At 38.2% G+C, this 26,616-nt stretch overlaps 1 protein-coding gene across 3 annotated transcripts; it reads right to left on the bottom strand.

The window, feature by feature from the left end:
* Positions 1-373: 373 nt before the first annotated feature.
* Positions 374-26,262, bottom strand: HSPH1 (heat shock protein family H (Hsp110) member 1). Of its 3 annotated transcripts, none has more exons than XM_090273732.1 (18): positions 25,858-26,261; positions 23,360-23,417; positions 21,339-21,479; positions 20,496-20,618; positions 19,136-19,235; positions 17,774-17,907; positions 17,246-17,490; positions 16,402-16,630; positions 15,297-15,403; positions 14,925-15,058; positions 10,348-10,556; positions 8,731-8,862; positions 6,182-6,319; positions 5,284-5,409; positions 2,875-2,982; positions 2,655-2,774; positions 2,055-2,216; positions 374-1,249 (listed from the first exon to the last, which is right to left on the bottom strand). In XM_090273732.1, the coding sequence occupies exons 1-18, from the start codon at positions 25,962-25,964 to the stop codon at positions 1,040-1,042; spliced, it is 2,583 nt and encodes an 860-aa protein (XP_090129858.1). In that variant the 5' UTR covers positions 25,965-26,261; the 3' UTR covers positions 374-1,039. The 3 variants fall into 3 exon arrangements, with proteins under 3 accessions (XP_090129858.1, XP_090129859.1, XP_090129860.1); XM_090273733.1 differs by lacking the exon at positions 8,731-8,862 and adding an exon at positions 24,692-24,779 and having other exon boundaries at positions 25,858-25,957; XM_090273734.1 differs by lacking the exon at positions 8,731-8,862 and having other exon boundaries at positions 25,858-26,262.
* Between the last annotated feature and the right edge of the window lie 354 nt (positions 26,263-26,616).

Raw genomic sequence — 26,616 nt, 5'->3', positions numbered from 1 at the left:
TCCATGGATGAAAAGTCCTCAAAGGGAAACATGCTGCTCATGTGGAAAAGGTGAACAAAACAAAAAAAAGGCAGAAGCACTAAAAGGCATCAAAACTGACAAGTTCAAAAACTGTTTTGAGCAGTGGAAAAAACATCTTGGATAGGTGTATTGCATCAAATGGAGAATACTTTGAAGGTGACTAGTTTAAACAGGTAAGAATACATAATTTTTTATAAATAGATTCCATTTTTTGGGTCCCCCCTCCTGTATAGGAGCAAAACAAACCAAAACAAAAAAAGGGGGAAAAAAAATGCCTCTCAGTGACTTCATCTCTGCAATGATAGTTTATACCACTCTCCCCGAACCCATTTTTAAGTCAGTGACAAAACCATTTAGAAATGACACAAGATGAACTTTATTTTAAAGTTCATAGAAGGCTTCACAATACCAGTTACACAAAGAACCCACATTTCTTCCGCCTTACATCTTCACATGACAGTGCACTGTGTAATGAGAGATTTCTGAAAGATTTGTTCTGCATGCTGCTAACACATTTCACTAGCATTTGCATTACTCAATAAATTTTAATACCAAAGCAAAAAGTCATCTTCTATTGGACAGAATTTTAGAAAGCCCTTGTGAAATTAGACTGTCTTGTTTATAAACATCCACACACATGCTGAAATGGAGAGCAAGATGTAAGAAAACTACCTTGGCAGAAACAAATTTTACCCATAGACCTCTTGAACAAGCAGTACAATTTGTTTTAGCTTCTCCAAAAGACAAGTCAATTTCATCTTCACTGATTCAAATGGTAATACTGCACAGAAGCTTAGTATGAATTCACAATTCCACAGGAATCTGAAAGTTACCAAGGCAATTTTCCCTTTTAGGATCATAAAGACTACAGACTTAAGCTTTTTCTTTTTCCATATACTACACAAAAGTTCTAAACATCCTTAAAAAAGAAAATATAAATAGTCTCAGTATGTTATGTAGAGTCACATACTACAGCAAAAAATTTATTAATTGAAGAACAAAGTCAATTTAATGTTATTTAGTCCAAGTCCATATTAATGGAACTCTTCTCATTAGGGTAACATTCACCATTCTGATGTGAAGGTTCAGCACCAAAATTATTTTTGCCTTGATCTAAATTATCTTCTTTTTTATCAGTATTTGGGCCATTTGGAGTTCTTTCCAGTTTTGGTGATTCGATTTTTGGTTTAGGTTGTGTTACAACAGGTTCACAGGTGTTATTCAATTCCTAAAAAAGGAAAACAAAGCTAGTAATCAGACTGACTCATCCATCCAGGTCATTTTCTATTCCTTTCCTACATACGTGAACCAATACTTTTCTACAAGTCCAATTATACATATCTCAAAGAATCCCATTTACTCATTCCACTTGCTCAATACTATAGTCTGAAGCCTGACAGAAGTGAAGTGAATCTTTGCCTATGTCTAGCCTGAAGACCAGAAAAAGCAGAGAGCTGAAATTCATTGCAGCCCGGGGACTTCAAAGGCTCACGTTTCCTTAACCTTCACTGTGTCTGAATATTCTTCCAGACAAAAAGCAGTTTCTCATCCCCTCCTCTGCAACCTCCCTTAAGCCTCAAGCACTGGGCAAGGCATTCTGACAAAACACTAACTAGGTTTTTTCCACTGTCTAGAATCTTCTAACCCCTTCTGACTCTATTTGTATCACCAGCACTTTATAAGCCATCTGATACACTGCCACATATGTTTACTGGCAAGGCTTCCTCACTCTAGCAGGTGACTTCAACAAGGCAGGGACTTTCTTAGTACACTGGAAGTTTAGCACCTCATACAATGATTGGCACATGGTTAGGGGCTCAACAAATACATGTTGAGCTGAATGAATAAATAAAATGGAAATTTAACAGAAACTTAAAAGTTATCTAAATTTTGTGTTATCAATAATAAATCAAGAAATGTGGCTTCAGTCAGGATGAGGTAAAAGTTTCAAAGGAAAAATGGCCATGTTCAGGGATGAAGTGATTGCTACCTGAGTCCCTTAAAAAACACAACAATGAACAGACAACACTCACCTTTATTTTTGCTTTAATTTCCTGAGAACGTACAACTGGATCCTGATCAAGACTCTTTGTAGCCTGGGCATTCATGACGTTATTCATCCACTCCATCACTTCATTCACAGACTTCTCGACCTTTTTCATTTCAGACTCATCAATATGGGTGTATTTCTCATCCTGAATGGAAAAAGCATGATCATTCAGTAGAATTAAGTATTTAACAGTGACAACTAACTTGACAAAATGTTTTGTGAAGTTCCAATCTACCTCTGGTCTCAAATACAAAAACAAATTTTTTATTTAAGAATATCTGGTTCTGCCCTGGCTGGTGTGGCTCAATGTATTGAATGTCGACCTGTGAACCAAAGGGTCGCTGGTTCAACTCCCACTCAGGGCACATGCCTGGGTTGTGGGCCAGGTTCCCATTTCGGGGAGTGCGAGAAGCAACCACACATTGATGTTTCTCTCCCTCTCTTTCTCCCTCACTTCCCTTCTCTCTAAACATAAATAAATAAATCTTAAAAAAAAAAAAAAAAAATAGAATACCTGGTTCCTCAGCTTTATATTAGCTGATTAAAACCTCCTGCAATCCCCTCTGGGTATACAAAGACTTACATTATTTCTGAAGTCAGCTGCTATCTTGGCATAGTGCTGTAGCCTCTGTCCTAGTTTTTCAAACATTTTTGGCCGTTCCTCAGCTTCCTGAAATCGAACTTTAATTGGAGTGCCAATTTTCTAAAACAAATATAATAAGTTAGTATTTGTTATAACCATATTTTCTTAAGTTTATAGTCTAAAACACAGGTACTGCTTTCAGAGGTGAAGGAAAACCTACCATTAATTCTTCCAATTTGTCCACATAGGCTTGTTTTGCTTGGTCCTCTCCTTCCTCATACAGCCAGTCCTCAGTTTCTGTGAGCAGTCTCAAAAAATTCTGATGGTCCTATATGCGAAACATGAGAACCAACATGACCGAAAGTCAGTCAGAAATGTTAAACACTGCCCTGGTCAGGCAGCTCAGCAGGTTAGTCAGCTGGATACATCAATGTTGCTGGACCCAGTCAGGTCACATATAAGAAGCAACCAATGAATGCATAAGTATGTTAAACAAATTGGTGTTTCTTTCCTGCCCTGCCCCCACCTTTCATCTCTCTCTGAAATCAATACGTAAAATTTAAAAAAAAATTAAGTAACAAGTATCTGCTCTCAGATTAACTGGACTGTCTTCATTAAAAAGCATCAATGGGCAATGAACTCTTCTATCAGCCCCATACAGTATTTCACATGGGGATGGACAGCTCCTCGTTGGCTTCTGTTTTTCGTACTAGGACATTTGGGAATTTTTGATAAATCGCTCTTACTGACTTATAATATTGTATCTTAGAAATCCAATTACAGACAACTTCCACATTGAAATGTAGGTATGGAAGAGAAACCATTTTTCTACTCTTCAAAACAATTTGCTTCTATTCACTTCCACAACTATGGAGTACTGAAAGGGAAACAAGAAAGCTGACGATTCAAGCACTGAACTCGTTCCTACCTAATTCATATAAACTATGTACTGCTTACTCTAGCCTGGTTTGGGTTATCTCTACCTCAGAATTGCCATAATAACCAATCTAAGAAATGTTAGGGCAGAGCTGAGAACTGAAATATATTACAAGAATCTTAGGACTTAAAATAGACTAAATTTAAATTCTTTTAACTTCAAACAAGAACTGAAAAATAAGGAGAGGATTAGGAACCTCTGGGACAACTTTACACGTACCAAAATCCAAATCTTAGGGGTGCCAGAAAGAGAAGAGGAAAAGCAAGAAATTGAAAATGTATTTGAAAAAATAATGAAAGAAAACTTCCCTAATTTGGTGAAGGAAATAGACATACAAGTCTAGGAAGCACAGTGTCCTAAACAAGTAGGACCCAAAGAGGATCACACCAAGACACATCATCATTAAAATGCCAAAGGTTAAAGATAAAGAGAGAATCTTAAAAGCAGCAAGAGAAAAGCAGAATTACCTACAAAAGAGTTCCCATAAGACTATCAGCTGATTTCTCAAAAGAAACTTTGCAGGCAAGAAGGGACTGACAAGAAGTATTCAATGTGATGAAAAGCAAGGACCCAAAACCAAGATTACTCTATCCAGCAAAGCTATCATTTAGAATGGAAGGGCAGATAAAGTGCTTCCCAGACAAGGTAAAGCTAAAGGAGTTCATCACCACCAAGCCATTATTATATGAAATGTTAAAGGGACTTATTTAAGAAAAATAGCAACATTTAGAACATTACATTGGCAACAAACAACTATCAACAACTGAATCTAAAAAACAAAAACAAACTAAACAAACAACCAGAACAGGAACAGAATCATAGGTATGGGGATCATTTGGAGGGTTATCAGCTGGGAACAAGAAGGGGGAAGAAAGGGGGAAATGGTTCAGGGATCAAGAAGCATAATTGGTAGGAACAAAAGACAGCAGGATATTAAGAATAGTATAGGAAAGCATGATGCCAAAGAACTTACATGAACAAGCCATGGACATGAACTAAGTGGTGGGGGATGAGGGGGTGGGTTACTGGAGGGAAGGGGGTTGCTGGGTGGAGGGGGGCCAAGGGGAGAAAAATTGGGATAACTGTAACAGCATAATCAATAAAATGTACTTAAAAAATAAAAATAATGGTTTCCAAGAAAAAAACAAAAGAAAAAATTCTTTTAACTTCAAAATTATTTTTTCAACCATCCTAGATCTCTATCTAGCCAATTTTTTTCTAAGTCCCATCTTTCACAGTTGTGCTTCTGGGACTTATTCAGAATTCAAATGACTTTGGGAACTTAGACAAGGGTTAAGGGGAATGAGAGCTGATGAACTTTGGAATGCCTGGATGAAACAGTTTGGGGGGGGGATAAACATAAAAGCAACCAAGTCATAAAAAAAGTTTTTGAGGTCTTTGAAAGCAAGGACTTTCTTTTATTTATCTTTTTAGCCTCCATAACTATGACTTTCATATACTCTGAATTTGACTGGTTCTTTCTTTTGGATGGCAAAAACTGAAAAGTCATTGATATAAACTAGAGCAAAACTGCACATCACTGTGAGCCTCTCTCTAGGACTTTGTTTATACAATTTTTATTTCAAGTTGTTTTGTTTCCAAAAGGCTCATTACATAATCTGGTAGAGGTACAAATGTTAAGTGTGATATTAAACACTTTATATCTGAATAAAAACTAGGCTGTAAACATACCTGCTCACAGATGAATTTTTCATATGGTCCACAAAGCTTGTCCCGGAACTCATACACATATTCCTCCACTGCATTTTTTGCATCGTTTCTTTCCTTCTCCAATTTATCCTGCATTATCATCTTACCCTGTCAGGGAACAGAAAGGTTATTTCCAAACTTGTTATCTGTAATAAACTGTACCAAAAAAATTAGTATTAATAGTTCTAATTTATCTCATAAAACTCTTACAACAAACCCCACAAAGTTCTTAACTTTCTAACATTATATAAAAAATTACATAGCCTTCTCATTTAAAAAGTAATACTAAGGAAAAAAAGTCCATATCTTTCATATTATTTTGTTTTCTTTTATGTAGTTACATGGTTGTCTCATAAAAGATTTAATACTGACCACTGGATAATGATCAGACCACTTTGCCACATTTGAAAATCAAGGATAAAGTACTTGTATCTATTTAGTTATATTTATCATTAAATACATTTCTCAACACACACAGCATTCCCATGTGAGTACAGAAAAACTGAATCATTTCACACACTCTAAACTATGGAAAAGCACAATGTTTTAACAGAAATATTCAATGTAGCCTGAAATATCAATTGTACTGTGCTCTGTGCTAGAAAATAGGGCATCCAATTTCTTCACAAGAACTTGGGCAATCACTTTTATACCAAGCAGAACAGTATCAATCTTTTTCATAAGAACACAAAAATATAAACAAAACTTGTTAAAAAAATTAAACCGAAAAGCAACTGATTTTGGCTTCATTGTATCTCTAAAACTGTTTAAAACTTGGGATATTGAAAAGGATTATAGCCATTTATCTATCAGAAATATGGGCAATAGGGTCAAACAACTAAACATATTCCAAAATAAAATGTGCACTGGAAGTACCTACCTCTGTTTCAATGTACATGTTAAGCAGGTCTCTCCCCAGCTGCCACACTAAGTTGGCCTCAACAGGCAGCTCCACATTCACCACCTTGATTTTGGGTTTTTTAGCTTCTGGAGGCTGGTCAACTTTCTTTTCATTTGTCTTAGGAAGAGGGTAAAAAAAAAAAATTCTTAAATAATCCTTGAAAAAACAAAACTCCTTATCATATTTGCTGATGACATAGGCTAAATAAAATCCCTACAACTATTAAGTTGGAGGAGGGTATAAGGTCATCTGATTCACACCGCCTGTTTTAAATCACTGCTGTAATGACATGTTAACCATGCCATACTCTCATTTGAGAATTCACCAGGACATGTCTCTATTTTCACAATGAACTTTAATCTCTCCTGCGAAAGCTTTTCTCCAATGGCCTTTACATTGTCATTCCTTTAAACTATGTTTGCTGCATCTTTATAGTCTAGAATCTGACAATAACTGCAGACTGACCAATGCTAGAAATGTCAGGGTCAGCCTATCTCTGTAATATATACCTAAATCCTTCTGTCCCAGCACTAGACCTGCCATAATTACAATTAGCACTGCACTGATGAGTGCCTTTCAAAATGTGTGTGTGTGTGTGAGTGTGTGTGTATGTCTTTATTCCTACTATCTGCCTCTGGGTCATATAATTTTTCATAAGTCCTAAAATAGCAAATAGAACAATGCAGTGAATGCTAACAATTTATAGTAGGTTTTTCAAAATACGTAAGTACAGGGCTAAAGAAGCAAGCAACTCCCATGGCCTTTAATTTTCCAAGACTTTTCTGTGCATTTCTATTTCTGTAGGTTCCCTCTCACACAGGCAATGAAGAACACAATGTAGGAAACAGAGTAGAAGATAGCCAAGGTGTGTATCACATGTGCCACATTAGGTGGTTTGGTAAAGTAGGAAGAGACCAGCCCATGGGTCACAGCAAGCACTGCCAATGATTAATTTTGTGGAAGCTATAAAGGATGTTAAAATTCTAGGCACTTTATAGAAAAAAAACTGGGACTTGAGAAGGTTCGATGGTTTGCCTACAATTACAAAGATAGAGATGGGATGAGAACTCTGTTTCCCTGCCTTCTACTTCAGTGCTCCTTAGAAATCCCACAACTCTCACAGCTATAAGCTGTGTCACTAGCAGTGACCCAGTCAGTCTGCCTGCACTCCGTGTCCTCCTCCCTCTAGTGCACAGGAGAACCCTCCAACACCTTGTGCAAGCTCTGGGAGCATGAACCACAAGACAGACAAATGGATCAGATCACATCTACACTTAGCAAAACACCAGATATTTAGGAAACAAATCAGATTACAGTCCATGTCTGGCAGTTAGGTTAGGATAAGACTATCTGTACAACATTACACCAACTACTGACAAAATCAATACATCACCACACAGTATTCAACGTGGCATGGACAAGGAGCCCTCTGAGGGGTGTGTGAGGATGTTCCAAAAGGCCTGTTGCTGGTACCACCCACTCCCTGCAGCTAAGAGCATGAGGTGCTACCCATGGCAAGGTCCCGACAGGTACTGACATCATCAGCATCGTCAGTAAATGCTCCAGTACGTGAGGGGAGTGATGCTGAAATCAAGGAGCTGTTACTACAAAGGAAGCAGTGCTGCTCCACTGGCACCATTAACTCTAGCAGGAAGGCTTTCAGAAACCAGAACCAGGACCTCCAGCTCACATCAGGACCTCCACAGGAGAAACTAGAGCGCAGGGACATTAAAAATTGGAGACTTCCACCATGCATAAAATGTATTTTGACCCCAATGAACAATTCTGTAATTTGTGTAGGATAAAGAATTCCATCAGCACAATGAGCAAACTAAACCATTAATGGAAGGTTAATAATTTACATGCAACCTGCACAAGCAATGGACTTTTGCAACGCACAGAGTGAGCTGGAAAAACAAAAGAAACTTCCTAATATCCATGCAACTATAAATTTTAAAGGTTTGATCAGAAACCAGTATTTTTAAAGGGACACACTATACTTAATTTAGCTTCCAATACATACTGTGGAAGCAGGGCAAAAGAATTATTACTTTGAAATACAACTTGGCTATTTTCAGATTATCATAATTAATTTATTCAAATTTGGCAGGTGATATGAGAGAAGAAAGTTTACCAGACTCCTATAGCCCATGTATTTATCATTAGAAGTGGCAACTAATCACACAGCCCTGGGCTGCATTTCTGCTTCTCACATCAGCAGGTATCTCTGGCACTAGAGAAGGCAACCAAGGCTATGTGTCTCCTATTGCTTGGAGTGGCAGTTAACCAAGAGAAGCCTTCAGGTTTAAAGCAGGATATTCAATTCCCTTAATTGAGCTTGAGTACCTACAACTGGTTTTAGTTGAAAAACAGAGAAAATCAACAGGAAAAAAACAACAACAAAAGAACTATACATAGACTAAATAAGACAACTTGGTGCTTGCTCTTGAAACTGCAGGTGTAATAATATCATTAATGATCACATGTTGCAACATTGTCCAATGGAATGAACTAGAAGCATCACTCACTTTGTCAGCATCTGGGGTTTTGCTCTCTTCTGAGGTAAGTTCAGGTGAAGGGGGAGACTGTGAGGTCTGTTGACCATCAATTTGTACCTGGGGCTGTGTTCCAGCTTCACTGCTGTCTTGCTGGACATTTTTCTGAAATGAAAGCCCAGGCACAAAGGATGTAGAAAGCAGGTGTACTTGGATCAATGTAAAGGTTACAGGGCACCAGAGTTAGTACGCTGAATTACTGAAACCTTAACAGGAGGGGGAAAACACTGGATAATACCAAAATGTACACAAAATATCTAAAAACTTCTTAAAAATGTAAATCCATAAAAAAGTACTTGAATGACAGCAATTAATAGTTAAATAATACAAATAGCAGGCGTTTTGATCATGAATGGCAATAACTTTCCTTTAAAAAACCTCCACTTCACCTTGTACAGATATTGACTCTTTGAAAGCAAAGGAAATAGGCTTACTCTAGGCCTGCCCCAGAAACAAGCTTCTGAAACCTAATTTCACCAAGAGCCATCATGCATGTGGACATATCTCCACCATTGCAGTGAACTGAACAGTTCCATGAAAGAGCCAACCATCAGTTATTCAGAGGCTCGTCTTGACAGCTCCTATCGACATGCAGACCCTCTGTCCCCACTGCTTGTGGTCCAACTAGTTATACCCAAAAGACATCAGCATAAAGATTATATGCTGCATGAAAGTGACCTCAATCCTTCCTGCCCACTCTGAAGGCTCTCATGGTTTTCTGTGAGAGCTTCGAGATGCTAAGGCAGATACTGTTCAGAAGCCAGGCACTCCTGATTATGTCCAGAAGGTCCTAACACACTGACACAACAGGCATTAGAACAATGGTGCCTGTAGCCAAATGAGAAAGCACATGGCCCTGGTCATTTTACTCATTACACTGAAGTTTGTCTAGATGAGAATACTGAGGCTCAGACATTAATGTTCCGTATGTATTCTAGAAATAGGTCTCTGATCACTATTCTCACATCTTAACTAAAACACTATACTGCCTCCTTCATTTAAGCTATTCCTTATTATTACCCAGAAGTAAAGTTTCTGCAAGTTCTCTGTTGACCATGTAATACTAGCACTCATACTAAGAAGTCTAAATTAAGAACATGAGCAGTAACAACTTTCTCTGTTCTAGAAAGACACTTCTCTCTCTTCCTTCCTCCTACAGTATAGCAAACCATAAAAATAAAAGCAAGTTCTGAAATACCAAAGCCAGTTTTAACAATGAAAAAGAAAAACACAAAACCAACTTTAATATCTGTTACATATATTTCACCATAGTTTTTATAAGTCTTTTTTTCTTTATTATAAGTCAACATTTTACTTCAATATGTGGTCTATGTCTTTTCAAAAATATTCAAAGAAACTTTACCTACTCCAATTAAATTGTCATATGCCAATTCAATTAAGATACACAGATTAATCACAATTCACCACACTCTAGGCGGTGTATTAACATTACAGAGCAATTGCTAACTATTATCCAAAATTCTAATCAAAATTAAGCAAAACTTATTTTAACCCTTCCCTACCCTTCTCTTATAGCTTAGGATTAACTCAATTATGTATTCAAACTTAAAGGCTCATCCCCAGACTTACCTCAGCATCTGGGTTTTCTGGCAGTCTCTGGCTCCGACACTCCATGCCTGCTTCAACAGAAGGCAGCTCACTGTCCTCAGCAGGCACTTTCTCCACCATAGACGCGGTGGAGATGGTGAAAATGCCATGGGTGTTGACTCGCACTTTCACTTTCACTCTTGATTTTTCTCCATCTTTCTGCGCAGAAACATTCTGAACTATGAAGCGGCCTGAACAAAAATAATCGACAGTTTTAGAACTGAATCTACATCTCTGTAAAGACAACAAAGGCTAAGAACTAAAGCTTCAAAGTACTGTTATTCCAAAATCTCATTTTCTCTACCAACTGAATTAGACTTAAGTCTTTTAATGTATGAGCATAACTTCTTAATATAGGAAAGTCTCCAGTATAATTATAATACTTGAGATTAGCTTTAATATGCCATGAAATGTACAACGCCAAGGGTACGTTTGTGACTGTTTTTATTTAACACTTACGACACCACCACTACGTGTAAGACACTGATGACTGGTAGGCACTGCCTCCTCTTACCCTATTCCAGCTGGGTGAGCAGAAACTACAGGTGAAAACCCATTAGCAAGTGAAAGGCTGATGGATACCAGGCTGTGCTGCAATTTTAATCCTATAGGGTCTTTCAGGGAATATGATTTTTTTCCAACTGAATAATCAAAATAATTTCCTGGGTTTTAAATAGGCAAGGTGAGCTAAAACCTTTATCAAAGTCAGAATTTAGTACCTTTTTAACGATTTTATTTACTTATTTTTAGAGAGAAGTGAAGGGAGAGAAACATCGATGTGCAAAAGATACACCATCTGTTGCTTATCGTATGTCCCCAACTGGGGACCTGGCCAGCAACCAAGGCATATACCCTGCCTGTGAATCCAACAGGCAACCTTAGGGTTTGCAGGCCACTGAGCCACACCAGCCAAGGCCAAAGCATGAAATCATTATGCACAACAGAGTAGTTCCAGAGCACAATGAAGGAGGAGTTGGATGCTGACTCTGACTAGGCTGTGACCAGCTGCAAGTTACTTGGCATTTCCATGCTTCTGTGGAGTGAACTGGTATTTACAGTGAACATGAAAAACTATGGAACCAAGAACTAAGTGCCTGTGACCATCTGCACCAAGAGTACTGTTATTCCAGGGTTTAACTCCCAGGACAGTGAGAAACGTTGGAATAGGCCTTCATTTATCATCAATTCACTAGTCTGAGAAATAACTGCATTAAGACCCATTTAAAGAACGGCATTTACTATGTGGTATCCAAGAAGGCAAGAGAGGGAGAAATTTCTGTAAGTATATGCAAGCATTTTCAGTTTGGGTGCTAATAAGAAAAATCTGGTGCCATGCTAAAGAGTTCGGATTTTATCCTCTGCACAATAGGAAGTTATGCATAGAATCTTAAGTCTGTCAAAATTTTAGTCTATCTTCAACAATTTCCAAAACTAATTTCTTCCCAATAGCTTTGTAAAAATTGTTTAAAAAAATAAAAAATAACTCCTCTGTCAGAAAATTTAAAATTTTAAGTTGTAAGGAATGCACATAATTGGCCAGGGCCAAGTTAGACTCCTTCCACAATTTTGTTATGAAAGGCTATGGGCAAGGGTGGAGTCCTAAAGAGATCTGGCAATATTGGCAAGTTCTACTCACAGCCTGGGAAAGAGACACGGCCGCTGAGGTAGATGCCTGAGACTGTACCACAGATTTCTAGAGTTACTGTGGGTCAAAATAGATGGACAGTGTCAAGCCTCTCAAAAAGATATGTACCAAAAAAGATGTACTTTTTAAAAAATACAAAGGCACATTTGAGAAGTAGCTCAATAGTTTCTAAGCCAGGTTAAGATGGAAGTAACATTCTGCAAGTAATGTTTCACCTAGAGGAAAGGTTAATGTTAAAAGTAGGTCGTAAATACCAATTCAAAAGAACCTATGCACCGCTATGTTCATAGCAGCACTATTTACAATAGCCAAGTGCTGGAAACAACCTAAGTGCTCAACTGTAGATGAGTGGATCAAAAAACTGTGGTACATTTACACAATGGAATACTATGTAGCAGAAAGAAAGAAGGAACTTCTACCATTTGCAACAACATGGATGGAACTAGAGAGAATTATGCTTAGCGAAATAAGCCAGGCAACAAAAGAAAAATACCTTATGCTGTCACCTATTACAGGAAACTAATGAACAACACAAACAAATGAGCAAAATTGAACCAGAGGTATGTAAACAAGGAGTAGATTAACAGTAACAAGGGGGGAGGTGAGAGGGAGAGAAGGGGGTAAGAAGGGGAATGGTCTAGTCAAAGAACATGTATAAATGACCCATGAACATGGACAACCGAGTGGGGACTAAATGTTGGAGAAGGAGGGGACAGGTGCAAGGAAGCAAGAGGGGGAAAAAAAGTGGGACAACTGTAATGGAAAAACAAACAAAAATTTTTAGTGGGAGAAAAATGAAAATATGAAGAATGGAAATGCCAGTTCAGTGAATATTAGAAGGACAAGGATTTTCCTTCACACTGTATATTTTTCCCCCTATCTGATCCCTCCAGAGTTTGGAATTCTAAAGAAGTAAGTGATGACATAAGTTTCTTTGCATAAAACTAATAAGACCAGTTGTTAATAATGATTTTTTGACTAAGACTTTGACTGGAATGTCACGCCTAAACGAGACATGCTTGGGCTCTGGGTGTTACCAAAAAGCCCTGAGGAACTGGGAATGACTTTCGAAAAGTAATAAAAGCCCACGAGATAAAAGGCCTGGTACCGTGGTTGGTTGTGCGGTCCATGGCAATCTTTCCAGGGAAGGAATGAAGGTTGTTTTCCTGAAAGATGGCTAGAAAGGACCTTAAGGCACAATGGAAAACCAGAAGGATTTAGAAAAGACAGGTGTGTACAGGCAAGGCTGAATGGCAGGTATGTGGCTCAGCTTCTGTGCCCTGAAGGGCAGACGGAAGGTCACCCTAAATGTTCCTTGTGTAAGTTCCAGCAAAGCAGAACTAAAGATCATAAGTGATCATTTGCTGCTCTTGTTGTGTTTATGCAAATGAACATGAGAAATTAAAAATGGACTTAATGCAGTCCCTTTAATGACAAGGAGGGTAATCTTAGGGAGAAAAATCATTATTCAAGGAAAATCACAATGATCAGTGGTAGACTATAAAGTAGTGCAGCTAACCGTCTTTAAAGTTTATCTTCATTTAAAATATGTTTCCACTTGAAAGTTAAACTATGTCTGTGGTATCATCAAAGATATTTAATTTACAAGCAAGAAGAATGTCAAATGCCTTGCAACTGAGTGTCTTTCCAGTAAGATTGTCTTACAGATTTGGAGACTTGTTTGTGGGTTATGTTATATAAATTAACATGTGTTTTCTGTTTTCAAAGGGCATAAGCTTATGATCTCATTACCTGAGTGATTGTATGTATAGGCCTCACTTAATCCTGTCTGCAGCGCTGTTTCCTGAGACTCAATGGTTTGGCTGAACTAAGTGGCTGGGTTGGTGAAGAACGGGGTGGTCTGTGGGCTTCACTTTAAAACCGGTTTCTCTTTTCTATCCTAATGGCTTGGACCGAAAGGGGCCAGAGGTCTGAGAGGGAGGAAACCTAAAATATTTCCCTCAGCCCAAACTAAGTATAATGGGCAAAAGGGTTTTGGACAGGTGAGATGTGCCTGGCACACCTTCCTCCAAAGAAGTCCCCCCCCCCCCTTTTTTTTTCCCTAATGTGGGACATTGAAAAATTAATCCCTGCCTTTTGTCATCTAGTGGTTATGGATTGAATGATGTCTTTTAACCCTTTTGCCAAATCTGTTGCCCCCAGAATACAACAAGGATGCCAGCCTGTTAAACCAAGCACACTGTTGTCTGCGGACAGCCAACTGACCCGGAGTCTGCACAATCCTTCCCCATGTGGGAAGGCCACCCTCCCCTCCACACCCCCACTCTTATTAGGGATTTCTGGACCCAAGGGTAGGTAGGATGACAACCATGTCCAGCTTGAAGCAGTTAGAGGAGGTTGAGACCTTCGCCCATTGTCCTTTATAAGATTATAAAGGGTCTTAATATCTGAGAGGGAGGAATTGTTATTTTTTATTGTTAAAATAATTAATTAATCATTTATTTATTAAAAAAAAAAGAAGAAGAATATATGAAAGGGTGAAGCGGGAGAGCTTGTATGTACGAACCATGGGCATGGATTTGGTGGGGGATGGCTGGGGGTAGGGGGATGCTGGGTGAAAGGGAGCAAAGGGGAAAGAATTGGAATTATTTTAACAATATAACCAATAAAATATAAATTTAAAAAAACGTAGGTGGTAATTCCTTAAATAAAGACAATAACAAGTGTATGAAAAGTGTTCCTAAATATAGATCCTTAGAAGTAACAGCAGAACTAGCAATTCATTTCATCTCTGTAGACCAGTTCATTCATCAATAAAACAAAGATTTCTCCATCACATTATCCTGAATCGAAAATGCCTTCACTCAGAATTATGTTCTACTCAACATTGCTAAAAATAAGTTTAAAGTTAGTACACTGAATCTTTGAGAGTAAGTACACATAATTGTTTTACCTATTTTTGCTTCTGGATATGGAACTCCTTGAGGATCAGAATAGAAAGCTTCCAGTTCAAAAGGCCCACTTCTCAAGAAGGTGAGAACTTTGGAGAAGGGAGCAGCATGGTTCCGACTGAACACTTCGTGAACACTAGGGAAGGAAGGGCAGTCAGTGTGTCAAGTGCTACAGAAACAGAATAGGAACATTCCAAAACCTGTACCAAGTCTACGTCACCATTTTTAACACCAAAATGAGAAATACTTTGACAGGTTTGGATTTTAAAAAACCCCAGTTTAGATTAATCAGACCCACATCCATCCAAGTCATTTGTGACTTTTTCTTCTTTATAGTAAAACACATTATCTGAAAGTTATTCTATGATACATACCCTTCAGTGTCTTCTGAATCATGGCTCCAGACCAGAGATATTGGAAAAGAAACTGCATCTGTGACGGAAAACTCTCTAACTTTAAATGCTGGAGACAGGATGGCACACTTCAAAAAGGAAAGATAGATGGGAAAAATTATCATGAGCACATAAATAATTCCACTCACCTTTTAACATAAAACTCAACTCAAATGAAATGGGTAGGTTTAAAATCAAATTCAAAACTGCTTACAGTATATATTAACTAACCTTCCCTCCCCTCGATTTCTGGGAATTAGAGCTAAGGAGGCACACTCCATTATCAAGAAAAAGAAAAAACAAAACCCCCATGATGAGTCATGATGATACAATAGATAATCAGTAATAATAAGTACCTACATATTCTTACTTTAGTTTTAAAGGGTAGTCCATCTAAATACCTTTGTCCACAGAATCTCTTGCTTTGTACTAAAAAAACTATTGTATGCTAACCACATCAAAACTCAAAACTTTAGTTAAAACTACTTAATTTGACTACAATGTCCTAAATATAAACTGAAATTAATTTTTCCTTTTTATCAGTAACTTCTAGATTTGGTGTTTTAGCTTTGTCCAATGCCAGGTCTCTGAGCTGTCTTCTTACTTGATACAGGTTAAAATCCTTTTTGAGAAGGAGCAGCTCTTTTCTAAAGCCAGTTAACAAATACACCCTTGACCCTGCAAACTTTCCCCCACTTCAATTCTGTATTACACCAGATTGTCATTCTAAGTCTCACCTAAGTGCTCTGTAACAACTGTCACCCCCCCCAAAGCTAACTGTGTTACAGTCGATTTCTGTGACACTTCAGAACCATGCCAGTTCCTCATCCCGTTTAAGAAACATTAACTCTGCAGAGTTCCTTTAATTTCAAATTTCCTAATCTTCCAGATTTGAAGATCCTTGTCTCCCCACAGCCTTACGGATTTATTTAAAAGTAACTCCTCTGTTATATCTAATCAGGCACAGGCCTCTGCTTACCACCTGATGCCAGCACCACGTAATGAGGTGAAGAGGTTGCTGGCATGTGTGCATGAGAAGGGCGGGCTTAGGAAGCCATTCGTGCAGGAGGGGGATTAAGAAGCATACCTGCAGCGCGCAGCCTCTGGCAACTGCTTCATCTGCATTGAGTGTTGTGCTAACATCTTTTCCAAAGAATTTGGCAATTTTTTCTTTCACAGCTGGAATTCGTGTAGCACCTCCAACTATCTCAACAGCACTCACATCTTCTACTTTAAGCTGTGTCTGTTCCATCAGTGAAAAAAGGGGAAATTCTATTCTTTGCAGGAGTTCAACACAGAGTTCTTCAAATTGTGCCCTTGGTAAGTAAGAGGAACACTTTATAAATTTTTAGGAAAGCTTCCTAAAGGTCAGTATCTTGTTTTTAAACAATAAATCTTATCAACCTAATGAATTTCATTTTTCTTATCAAGACACCTTGGACTCCACATGGGCCAAGCTTAACTATATTTTAATTTGTAATTTTTTAAAATATAAACTTACAAAATAGGTGAAGAAAGGGTATGGGGAGAAAATCAGTTCTGGAAGAATCACTTTTACATTACGATTGACATTTGACTCCTATATTTCATATGATCCAATTCTTGTTACTGTTTAAAAAGTTTCGACTGATTTCAAAATATTTCTGTGAAATTACAGTATTTGGTAAAAGCGCTGCTTATTCAATTACTGGCCCAGAAGTACTAAAGAGTAAAAGAGGTCCAGAAGACTTCATCATGAGGGTGCTTAGCAAAGCTCTTTCTAAACATCCCCTTAGCAGAAGAGGCCCTAGTTCTGAGGGTGTTCATGGTCTTTCCAGGAGGTTGCACATAGCTGTGGGCCTAGACACACAGCACCCTACCCAGAACTGGCCCCTGGGCTCTAGTCCAGCCAAAAGCTCTTCCTATTTATTATGGCAGAATTCAGGACGCACCTGTTCATCTTTCCTGACACATCCTGGTCATTCATGAAGCACTCGATGCTCAGTGGTAGGTCCGTGCTGTTTGAGCTCATTAGCTTTTTCAACTTCTCACACTCTTGATACAGACGAAGAAGAGCTCGAATTTTGGATTTTGCATCCAACTTGTACTTAGTTTTAAATTCTGCACAAAAATGTTCTACTAACTTTTCATCAAAATTTTTTCCTCCTAAGAAAGGATCAAAAGCTGTTCCCAGTACCTAATTTAGTTAAAACAACAAATACTCTGGTTATTTTCAATCTTATTCTTGCCTCCAATCTTAAAAATTGCTACTAGATCATCTGAAAAGGCTTTTCTTGCCTAATCAAGAATAATTAGTATGTCAACACATCATCTTTATGAAAATCAACCTTAGGAAAAATTCCTTGCTTATACCATTACCTAACACTCTTCATTACCAAGAAGACCACACAGCTTAAAGTAAAGACAAATACAACACATTTAATAGATTTTGGTTACTTAATTCCAATTTATAACTTTACCTTCAATTTTCCCTTGTTAAATGCACAGGCAGACACCTGAAAAGCTGAGTGTCCCATGTCAACAAACACCACTATCCGAGGTTTCTCATCCAGGCCTGGGAGATCTTGCTTATAAATTCCATAATTCAAAGCAACTACAAAAAAATGAGTTTCATTTCTTTGGTTCACATTTTTGTAGGAATTTCGTTGTTACAGTATAATTACACACACAAGAAGTTTGACTATACTTTGAACAATTAAAGCTGAACACACTTTTTACACCCCACTTCATACTAGTTTTCTTGGCATCCATTACTCTTTCCCCCTTTCTGATGTTAGAACAATGCTCTATCACTTTTCAATATATGGAGACATGAAGATGTATGATGACATGTGGTAAATACGAATGACTATCAGACTCACTACACAATACTCACATTTTAACCACAACCTGCCAGGAGACTGCTCATCCAAAAAATTAAGAATTTAATATACAACTATAGAAACTGAAGTTCCTACCAATTATTTTTAGATCCAAGACATATAACTGATCTCCCTTAAAGAGTCTGTTAGCTTTTTCTGAACATTGAAACCATTGCATTTCTAAACACAAATACTTAAGAACATGCCTTTACTGGAACTTTAGTTAAGACTTAGAATCCATTAGAAATATGCTAAAAAGCCTTCTTTGTTTTGCCTAACACTTAATTGTAACCGAGTTTTTGTTCATCTGAAATCTTTAAATAAACTCATGAAAACTCTAGGAGGTGGTAACGTGATTGCTTTGTTCAACATTATACCCACAGCTAACCTAATGACTGGAAAATGATACAGCTTAGTATTTGACTGAGGTGAATGACTGATGCCTTACTACATATATTTGGGAAATATAAGAGAATTTTTTTAACTACATCAATAATTGTAGTCAAGGAGAAAAATTTTTAAACAACATCAATAACTGTAGTTAACTGTGAAACCCAGAATCTGTTAAGACTTTGGAAAAACTATAAAAACAATGAAAAAAAATTAAAACCTAAACCCAACACACCTAATTCAAAATATTAAAATATATACAGGGTGGAGCAAAAGTAGATTAACAGTTGTTTGTACGCAAGACACAATAATAACACAAGAACAAATCTTGTTTCACGTACTCACAACTGTAAACCTACTTTTGATCCATGCTGTATATATAAAAGAATTTCCTAATGAAAACACATTTATAAATCTGACAAAGTGCCATTTCTCATTAAATGAAAGCATCTGAAAAGCTGGAATTTTCTAAGTATTTCCACATCAACATGAAAGTGTTCAATAATTGGGCCTGATGTGTCTTAGCTGTAGTTTTTATAGTACAGTTACTCCACACAAGTTTTGGCTTACCAGCTGTCATGTCATTCATGAGTCTTAAGCAGTTTAGGCCAACAATTTGCGCGGCATCTAACACAGACCGCCTCTCAGCGTCTGTGAAGAAAGAGGGGACCTGCAGACAAGGATGGAAAGAATTTTAGCATGCCTAGAACACAAAATATATACAAATTCCTTACAACCACTTCTAATAAATTCCTAACATTCTAGCAAAATAGGTGCCTAGCCAAGTCATAAAACAGAAATAGAACTTTAGGCTTAGTTTCTAGCAAGTTCCTTAACATTAAGAACAGTTAACTTACTTTGGAAAAGACTGCCCTAAACTTAACAGTATCAAAGTAGTCTTTATTATAACCAAATTTTAACTCAAAATAAAAATTAATCAGTTTTTATAAGGCATGTTGAGGTATTTAAACCTAACAGCTTTAAATTTAAGTGAATAAAATATCATTTCCAAATGTCTTAATTTCGATTGATATTTGGATGTCATAATGCTAAGTCAACAATTAACATTAATTACAATCATAATTATTAAAGACTACAAGACTTAAATAACACAGCACTAATTCTAGGATATGCCACTGCCCTTTAGTTTTGCTATTTGTTGAGTTCAAGCATTACTAGATATGGTACCTTCTAATTTAGTAGACCTGTTAAGATTACAAAAACTTTTTTTTTTTTTTGCAAAGCCTGTTGATTTTTCTAAGAGGAAGAAGAGTTCAAAACAGCTCAAGGGGATGGAGTTTCTCATGGTGTTGAGTGACTGATGCTTCTAGCTAAATTATTTTAATTGCTTTTTAGGACCACATTTTAACTAGGATACTTCTCAAGAAGAGCATCTAACAATACATTCATAGAAACATTTAATTAGAAAGTATGTAGGGGAAAACTTAGTACAGTGGCTTTCACATCCTGCCCCCCACCCCAAGTAATTGTAGATGCTTCAGAAGGAGACAGAGGCAAGAGCTAATGTGGCACACTGGCCAGTGCTGAAAATCTAGGTTTGGTTAATACTGGTAGGTTAATTTAAAAACTTATAAAGAACTGTTTCTCAACTTGAGGGGCAGAATTCAGAAAAGTTCCCATGTATGTATAAAATTGTTTAACAGTGCAGCAACTGTTAAAATATCCCTCATTAGACTAATCAGTCTATATTTTCAAAGAGTCCTGTAAGATTTTGATTTGCATCTCCAGAACCTTTGCAACTTCTGGCTAAAAATACCACTGAACCTCCTCTGAAATACTCCTGACTATGTTAACACAGTCCCATAGAATTTTGATCCCTAGTAATAGAATAGCTTTCACATACTGGATACTTGAGAGTTAACACAAAGCAGGCAAAATAAAACACATTGCCTTGCTGAGTTCTACTTACTGAGATAACACAATCTGTTACTGGTTTCTTGAGGTTGTTTTCAGCAGTTTCCTTTAATTTAGTCAACAGCATGGCTGTTATCTGTTCCACACTAAACAGATGTTCTTCATCCATGTACATTACCTATGTTGAAGAAAGAAAATGTCTTAATCAGTGACATTTAAAGCTACCTGCTAATATTAACTTCCAATTATTACATATTCTCTTCCAGAAAGTTTCTACTGTTATAGCTGTTTAAGAAAGGAGAAAAGGAAGGAAGAATGGGAAAAGAAAGGGAAGCAAAGAAAAAAAGAAAATAACAGCTTTCTTAGAGATGGAAGAGGAAAAAAAAACAAAAAACGGGCAGAATTCTCCACCCTAAGTACTAGTCCAAACATTATAGCAGGCAGTAAATTTCCCCTCCAAAGAGCTGAATCACTGGGATAAATATTATTTTGTGCAGATCATAAGACAGGAATGCCTCTGCGAGTTTAAGATTTCTGGTTGTAATACAAGATGGCTCTCCGAACAACACAACTGGGCTGCACTAGACAGACTTTTATTTGACATGACAACACAATTTAGGTTTTTTCAACACCTCTAAGTAAACCTAAATTTTACAACTGCCAAGAAGTTACAAGAAACATAAACCAAGTTACAGCAGTATATAATGTTTGAATAATTTTCAGACAATTTAAAGATATACCTAGAGTTTAAAAAAAGCTAGGTGAAAAATAAAGGGGGGGAAAAGACCATATTGTCCAATTAGGAGATGACAGCTAAATTTTCATTAAGAATTAAGTACCTTTCTCTATAGATCAGTCAGCGTCCTATTATGAATCTAAGTTTGCTCAATTATATTACCTTTATTCCAACTCCACCATTTTTCATCGGAACCAAATCATAACTTAAGTTTTCCTTCTCTTTTTGAATGAAGGGGTCACTGAATGCTCGACCGTGAAACCTCTTGAAGTTAGACACTGTATTATTTGCATGAGTGATTTGCTGCACAAGAAAATAGAGATTTTAAGTTATTTTCTAATTTCAACACCTATTAGTACTTACAGCAACTTTACAAAAAATCACTTGTAGAAGATCTCAAACCATGGGGATATTAACTAACTTTCCCAGAGCTCTGAATTAACCCATCAATGAATGGAATTGATTCTTTCTCCTTTTCCTACCCGTAGGCAGTGAGAAGAAACAAGAGGCAATATTGTCACTACACGCTTTAAGTTTTCAAAATCTGCAAGATAAACTGGAAGACAGTGAAACTATCCCTAGAATTTTGAAGCAACTACCAAGAAGCACATGCCTTTATTTCATTCCTTTCCCCCACTAAACTTGTTTTCTACCCACTAAATGAATAAATAAGGACATGTAGATGCATTAGTCAAATTACATTTTTGTAAAGAGTTCATTTATTATAGTCTAATTAATTGCTAAGTGGTAAGAATAAACATTTTGTGCCACAAAATACATGGACTGCTACTTTTCAACGAATAGCATGTGATGCTAATTAGTTATACCAAAACGAGTAAGAGGCAAGAAAAATTCAAAACTTTCTAAATGACCTAGTGCTTTCAGCTGCATGTACGTATTTTTTATTAGGCTCTGGATTAAAAAGTCCCACTTTACAGCATTATTTTACTCAAAGGCGTCAGCAAAGAGAACTGTATTTAAAATAAAAAAGTAATTAAAATAAAATATTAAGAACTAAGACTTAAGTTACCAGCTCAAAAATACCAAAACAGTTAATTACTCTTTTTTCCGACCTACTTCTTTTAAAGGGAAGAATACAGCTTAGCAGTATTTGTTTTCACACAATATGAAATTTAAGCATATTTATAATCTAAAATTCCTTGAGATTCTATAACTGACATGAAGAATGTCTACCAATCTACAGGCTAGATCAGAGCCTCAACTGATTCTCCCCACATAACCACAATAACGCACTAGAAGTATCTCTCTCCTTTTGAGTATGTCATGTTGAGTGTACATACCTATTTCTCTTCTTGCCCTTGTTTTTTACCTGTTTTGTATTGTATCACATCTCTTCCAACTAGCTATAATACAGTATTTCAGGGTTTAGAATTTTTTTCTTTTTTAGGAATACTATTTTCTGTACTTAAAAGATTTTTTTTTTTAGTCTCTTTCTTATAGCCTCTCAAAAGGGATTTCATATTTTCTACTTTATTTTTTCTCCCCAACTGCAAGAGTTATAAAGTGAACCCTAAGTGGGAATGAGAGATCTAAATTTTCTGGTCACATTAAGTAGTAACAGGTGAAATTAACTTCAATATCTTATTTAGCCTAATATATCTAAAATACTATTATCATTTCAACGTATACGCAATATAAAAAATATTGAGATACTTTATTTCAGTTTAAGTGTTCAAATCCTCATGTGTATTTTTACTTCACATTTCAGTTCAGACTAGGCACATTTCAAGTGCTCAGCAGCCAAATGTAGCAATGGCTACCACATAAAATAGCACAGGTCTAGACAGAATGTTCTCTCAGTCAGTCCTACCTTAATTAATTAACCTGAAACTGCTTTTAAACAAAGAACTTCCAGAAGATGAATCTAATTCTTAAATGAGTGTCAGAGAAACTTCACATAAATTACATAAATTAAAAAGTAGTGAAGGTATTAAAAATTAAGGTTGGCAGATTAGATAGTAAAACTAGATCTTATTCAATAGAACAAGAAGGGAAGAGAAGGAAAACATAACCATCTAAGGATTCATAAAGACAGTCCCATTACATATTTAAAACTCAACAACATACAGGTTTAGGTATTCCATACCCTTATATGTCCTTGAGATTTTACCTTAACCCCTCCCCCACCCCACTAAAAACCAGAATTCTCTTAAAGAACATACCTGATTTTTGGCTGCAACTCCAATTGTTCTGTTTTTTGACCCAAATGATATGACTGATCTGTAAGATAAAACAGGTTTCAAAAATAGTTAGAAAGAATATATGCGGACATTTTTTACTAATAAGAGATAAAATCTAATATAAATTGGGCAGGGAGGGGCACAAGTGTAACACAACTTTGGAATCTGAACTTTAGCCAAATACTCAGGGGCGGGGGGTGGGGGTGGGGTCAGGGTCTATCCACTTAATTGTTAGTGAGAATCCAGTCTAGGAAGCAGTCCTACCCTCCCCCACTCCCCATAAAAGTCTGCTCAGGGGGCATTTCCTAACACATTAAGTACCAGTATAAACGCTCCAGGTCCCCAGTTATTAGAAGGTGGACATTAACTTTGAAAATGCTTTGAATAAAAGGTATTTTTAACTTGGCCCTAAATACATGATTAACAAAAAACATGGTGTAACTCTACTTTTCAGCCACTAAGTCTGTACAAATCTAAATATCATCGTTACTTCTATTGCTGTACTGATAACACCATATAAACCCACAAAATAGGCCTAATTTATGCTTCTGGGGTTTAAAAGTACAAGAGTGTCCTACATGGAAGACTACTTCAGAAAATCAAGTAAAAATGATGCAGAGAGCACCGCAGCAGAACTGAATATAAATGCTGAAGGAAAGTGGTGAATGACCAGTTACATTAAGTCAGCTTTGAAGAGATGAAAAATGACCTGTGACTGTGAGACAGCCTCCAGCATTGGGAATGCAGCATAGCACAGAGCAGAGAAACAGGACGAGTCAGGAGGACGTAGGTGTATTAGGTTTAAGATTCCAGGACAGGTGGAAGTGATGGTAAGTGAGAGGAACAAAATGGGAACATACTGAGAGCATTAAGTACCAGACTAAATCAAATTTAAACTTGCTCTAATACAGACATCCTCGACTTAAAATTTTCTGAGCAGGTACCAAGTAGCATCCCAAAAGCCAGAAGAGCTCAAGCAAAGGCTAGACCTTTAAGATAACTTCCAAAAAGAGAATACCGTTCTGAGTTCAAATAACTATACACTTGTAGAACAAATGTACTCATTCCAAGGAGAATCAATTAATTATATTAAAGAGAAATTAACAGTAGCTAATACAATTGACTCAAACATCTATTTTAACAAAAACATTAGAGGGAACTTCCATACTGCCCTCAGTTTACATTTTTGAGAGCCATACCTGTTTGTCTTTAGTTTCATAGTCACTACAGTCACATACACAAGTTTCCTACCCTCAGTTGAACAGCTTTTCCTTCTTTTATAGGGATCAAAGAGAACAAAGATGTAAACTGCACCTAAGCATGGAAGACTGAGATGCTGTCTTCTTTCTCACTGTACTCCATTTACAGAACCCTTTGCAGAACGAAAAAGCAGGCTGTAGATCTGCAAATAGGGAGAATCATGGTATGCTCAGGGAATAACATTTTCCCGAAGCTACTAGTATTGTCAAATGTTTGCTTATTTTATCTTCCATTCACTTACATAAATGTTCATCTGTCCTCAGTGATACAAACCCATTCTACCTTTCAGCTCGATGTTTCATTCTATGCTTTTTATCTTGGGATTAAGGCATTTAAAAATGAAGGCATTAAAAATAAATTAATTCCCCTGAAAAGTAAGCAGTTGTTTTCATCAATGCACATGTAGGCATGTTTGCACGTTAGCTTCAGAACACAAATAAACCCGCTGAAAAGGTTGCTTTTTAAACTGTCATCCTTTGCTCAGCCCATGCTGCTGTCGAATATAATAATATTTAATTCAGTGACATCCATCCTATTAAGTTCTAGCACTCTAACACAAAAGTAGGCGATTTTTACTTTCTCTCCTTTATTTAAACTGTGCAAAATAACTCAGAACAACAATGAGGGTTCCTCTTGAATGACTTTCATAAAATAAGAAAATGGACGTTTACACCTTCCACAGGAATCCCAGGCACTGAAGCCAGCAGCGTTAGGAACCGTTGGACAGACAGCGGCAGACAGGCTCTGGAACCTTCCAGTTCATTTCGAGATTCACAATAAGGAAAAAAAAAAAAAAAAAGCTCAGTAGCAGGGCTCTGGGAGGAAGGGGACCGGCTGGGGGCGGCTCGGAGCAGCCGGGCAGTGTGGACGCGGGCGGCCGCGGAAGGCGCTGGCTCCAGCTTGCCGAGGAGAGCGAAATCTCGGGCTCAGCCGCAGCCCGGCACCCAGAGACGACTCAAGGTGGCTCAACTCGCAGCCCTCTCTTGGCCCCCGAAATCACCCTCTAATCAGCTCCTGGGTAGGCGTCCTGCCGGCTGCGCCGTCGGGTCTCGAACCTCCTGACGAGCGGTCGCCACTACCCCCCTCCCCAGCCCCCGACCCCTCAAGCAGCGCGGAGCTCCACAATCAGCCCGCCGGCCTGAAGTCCGCCGCTCCGCAGCCCGCGACGGGCTTCTCCTCTCGCCCAGAACCTCCCCCAGCACCCCGCAGCCTCCACTTACGGGGTGCACCGGTCACTGAACTCATTGGCGATGGTCTCGATGCCCCCGGACCGGGCCACCGCGATATAGCAGCTCTGGGAACCCACGTCCAGCCCCACCACCGACATGACTGACTCGCGGTGCGCCTCCGCCCGTGGTCTAGCTCCGTGTCTTCCCGCCGCTGCACGCAGCTCTCACGGGGTCCAACCGGTCCTCTGTCACTCGGGCGCCCCGGCTCCTGGGGTACAAGTGGCGATTCACAGAAAGCTCACCCTGCGGCAGGCGGCGGATCTCCGCTAGCCAGCCCAGTGACTTCCTGGATCCGCAAGCGTTAGTTCCACACTTGGTGCCCTACTAGCGACCCAAAAGGGGAGGGCTCAACTCCTCAGCCTTATGTATGGCACTGATCAGAACTTTCCAGAATCTGCGGCATTTACTCACCGGCGCCTCCACTGGCAGCCTCCACGTGCCACTTCCGCTTCCTTCTTCTCGAGCCTTCTCGAAAGATTCCACCCAATAGGGTCCTGGTCCCTACGGGGATGACCGCTGTTGCCATGGCAGCAGGAGAGCCGCTCCAGCGCTATTGGCTCAGCCATCCAGGCCACCCGCCCACACTCCCCCCTCCCCGCTCTAGCCCTAGGCTCTTTGCTGTTAATCGAAGGACAAGGAAGAGTGATTTGAGAAATCGTCACCTTCATAGTCGAGTCGTGGGTAATGCCGTCCGACCCCTAGACCCTAGACTCTAACGTGGGAACCCCGGACATTGACAGTGCCAACCGA

This window comes from Furipterus horrens, unplaced genomic scaffold (assembly GCF_987537825.1).
Source record: "Furipterus horrens unplaced genomic scaffold, mFurHor1.1.pri manual_scaffold_4, whole genome shotgun sequence".
NCBI classification, from domain to species: Eukaryota; Metazoa; Chordata; class Mammalia; order Chiroptera; family Furipteridae; genus Furipterus; species Furipterus horrens.
The sequence above is the reverse complement of the archived record's forward strand: the minus strand, read 5'-3'. Positions and strand labels throughout refer to the sequence as shown.